Raw genomic sequence first — 3106 nt, 5'->3', positions numbered from 1 at the left:
GAGAAATTAAAATAATACTTTATTATTTTCAATAAAATTGTCATAAGAGACAGAAATTTAATGACAAATTCAATTCCAATACTAGAATATGATATTCAAAAATAAATTATTTTAATATAAAATAAAATTAAAAAATAATTCACTTTTTATATATGTCAAAATTAAAACTACAAACATACTCCATTGGAATTGCTATTAGTTGGTCCTTTTTGGCTTTAACTCAATTTAGTATATTACCCAAACTAAACATATCCAATTAATTACATTATCTCAGAAAGAGTATGTTGAATTGATCTAATATTCCAATTCCCTTATTCCTCCAATGTTTATTCTAAATGATTTATAAAAACTAGACATTTGACACAAAATAAATCACTACATATTTATATATTTATACGTATTTTACATATTGATTTAACAAAATAATTAATTATTAAAATAATTAAAATTTGTATGAATATAAAAAATCAAACATCAATCAACTACCAATTTAATTATAAATATATAAAATTTGAAAACAAAATAAATATAATTTGATGAATATAAGATAGTGGAAGGGGAGAGAAAAAAGTTGCATTTGTTTTGAAAGGAAAAAAACAAAGCAAAAGGGAAGTAGTGGTAAATATTGATATGCACCGGACATGCAGCATTTGCATTTGCATTTGTTTCCCTAAAATAAGCCGGAATGATGATTTAACTGCGAAAGCTGTCATTGATTGCCAGCTTGACAGATTAAGAGTTGTTACAGTTGAGCCACCCCCCACCCCAAACTCCATGCTACAATTTCACGCTACCCCTCAAACCCTCCCCCTCTCATCATCATTTCAATAACATTAACCCAGCTCCTTTCTTCTTTCTTCCTCTACAATTTTTTGCTTAAATGAATAAATCCATTATTACCATTCACTTTAACATGCATTTAAGGCCAGACCATACACTGTAAAGAAAAGAAAACAAAAGAAAAGAAAAAAGGGTATATTTATTACTCACATCTAACCCAGAAGTGGGGTGAGCAACTTAACCATGGATTAGAACCAGGGTTAAAAAAACAAGTGGTTAAGAAGGGACAGCCACATAAACACAGATTTCTATTATCAACAGTCGTCACTTAGCATCATCAAACAACATCCCTTCTCTCCTTTTCCCTCACTCTCTCTCTCTCAAAGTAACGTTTTTTTCTCCCTTTCTCCTTTTTATTCCTCTCTACTTCATTCATCTTTGTAAAACTCTCGAATTGGTCTCAGTAGCAGTTTAGCTTCATGGAGTGTGATACATGTGTTTTTATATACTAATAAGGCTAACCCTAACAACATCATTTCCCCAAATTGAAAAGCTAGGTTTTATTTTTTATTTTTTTAATTTTTCAACTTAGATGGAGATAATCACCAACAACGCCACCACCACCATAACAAACCCACCAAAATCACCAGAACCCGAATCAGAAACTCCGACCCGGATTCAACCCACAAACACTAAGCCTGTTTCATTCTCCAACGGAGTACTCAAGCGTCACCACCCTCCACAACACTACCACCACCAACTCGCAAGCCCAACCGCCGTTACCGCCGCCGTGGCGGTTACCTATAAGGAATGCTTGAAGAATCACGCCGCTAGTCTCGGTGGCCACGCGCTCGACGGCTGCGGCGAGTTCATGCCGGCGCCAACTGCTACCGCCGGCGATCCAACCTCCATCAAGTGCGCCGCATGCGGCTGCCACCGTAACTTCCACCGCCGCGATCCCGACGAGCCACCACCACCACCACCTCTCTCTCCTGTAATCGAGTACCAACCTCTCCACCGCCACCACCCTCCACCACCAGCTCCGCCACCTCCTCCGTTCCACCACCACCACCACCGGAGCCCTAACTCCGCCTCACCACCTCCGATCTCCTCTTCCTACTACCCTTCCGCACCGCACATGCTCCTCGCTTTGTCCTCGGGCGGCGGCCTCTCCGTTCCACCGGAAAACACCGCCTTACCAGCCTCCAACCACCACCACCACCACCATCTAAGTTCCCGAAAACGGTTCAGAACGAAGTTCACGCAGGAACAGAAGGAGAAGATGCACGTGTTCGCGGAACGCGTGGGTTGGAAGATTCAGAAGCGAGACGAAGATCTTATCCAGGAATTTTGCCATGAAGTCGGTGTTGATCGTGGCGTTCTCAAAGTTTGGATGCACAATAACAAGAACACGTTTGGAAAAAGAGAAAGAGAACAAGGTAATACTAAGAATGTTCTAGAAGGTCCTGGAATCAACGGTGCTGATGACGACAACAACAACAATAACAAGAGCAATGGTTTGAACGGTGGGATGATGATGATGATGAACGGTGGTGATGGTAGCGGTCATGATGATGATGGTAGCGCTGATGCAAACGGTGCCGGTACTAATGGCTCTTCTTCTTCTTCTTGAACTCTCTTTTTCTTTTTTCTTTCGTTTTTAGGGTGAAAAAAAAAAGAAACAAAACGAGAATAATAATGTGTTTAGATATGAGGGTAATTAATTAAGAGGTGGTACTAGTTATAATTATTAATTAGCAGTGCTTTTTTTTGTTACTTTCTAATTTTCCCTCTTTTTTTTTTAATTTTTATTGCTTTAGTTTCTGTTAATGAGAAGAGATGATGATCACTTTCTTTTATTAATTAACATCTGAGAGGTATTGACTTTACATATATTCCAATAATAAATGCTCATTAGTATTTAATTAATAATGTTATTAGTACTTATAACACAAAGTACTTTCTAGATAGTATTAGCTAAAGCACTTGATTATGTTTCTTTTCCTCTTTTGGCATGATTGCAATCTTCTTACTCCTGGTTCCTAGCTCACTAATTAAATAATTCTTCTCACTTTCTGTAAAATGATAATTAATTAACACTATTTTATTGTATCTTATGGTTTAATTATTTTATTGTTTGCTCACATATCATGTTGTGTTGTGTCCGAGAGATAGAGGCAGAAAGTGCAGCTACGTAGATTTTAGAAGCTATTATAATATAATATATTATTTTATTATTTTATAATATAATGGCGGTTAGTGAAATTGATAATAATAATAATATGTGTATTATTCTATTCCTGTGGCCCTTGGTGCAGCTGTGTGA

At 37.2% G+C, this 3106-nt stretch overlaps 1 protein-coding gene across 1 annotated transcript; it reads left to right on the top strand.

Annotated features, from left to right (window-relative positions):
• Positions 1–704: 704 nt before the first annotated feature.
• Positions 705–2705, top strand: LOC112783874 (zinc-finger homeodomain protein 8). The gene has a single exon (XM_025826954.3). The coding sequence runs from the start codon at positions 1373–1375 to the stop codon at positions 2411–2413; it is 1041 nt and encodes a 346-aa protein (XP_025682739.1). The 5' UTR covers positions 705–1372; the 3' UTR covers positions 2414–2705.
• Positions 2706–3106: the final 401 nt, after the last annotated feature.

Source organism: Arachis hypogaea, chromosome 20, assembly GCF_003086295.3.
Source record: "Arachis hypogaea cultivar Tifrunner chromosome 20, arahy.Tifrunner.gnm2.J5K5, whole genome shotgun sequence".
NCBI lineage: Eukaryota > Viridiplantae > Streptophyta > Magnoliopsida > Fabales > Fabaceae > Arachis > Arachis hypogaea.
Note: the sequence above shows the minus strand (reverse complement) of the source record. Positions and strands in the feature narration are given on the sequence as shown.

Bases quoted from the DNA above. Each gene is read 5' to 3' on its own strand.
- LOC112783874 (XM_025826954.3), top strand. From the start codon at position 1,373: ATGGAGATAATCACCAACAACGCCACCACCACCATAACAAACCCACCA.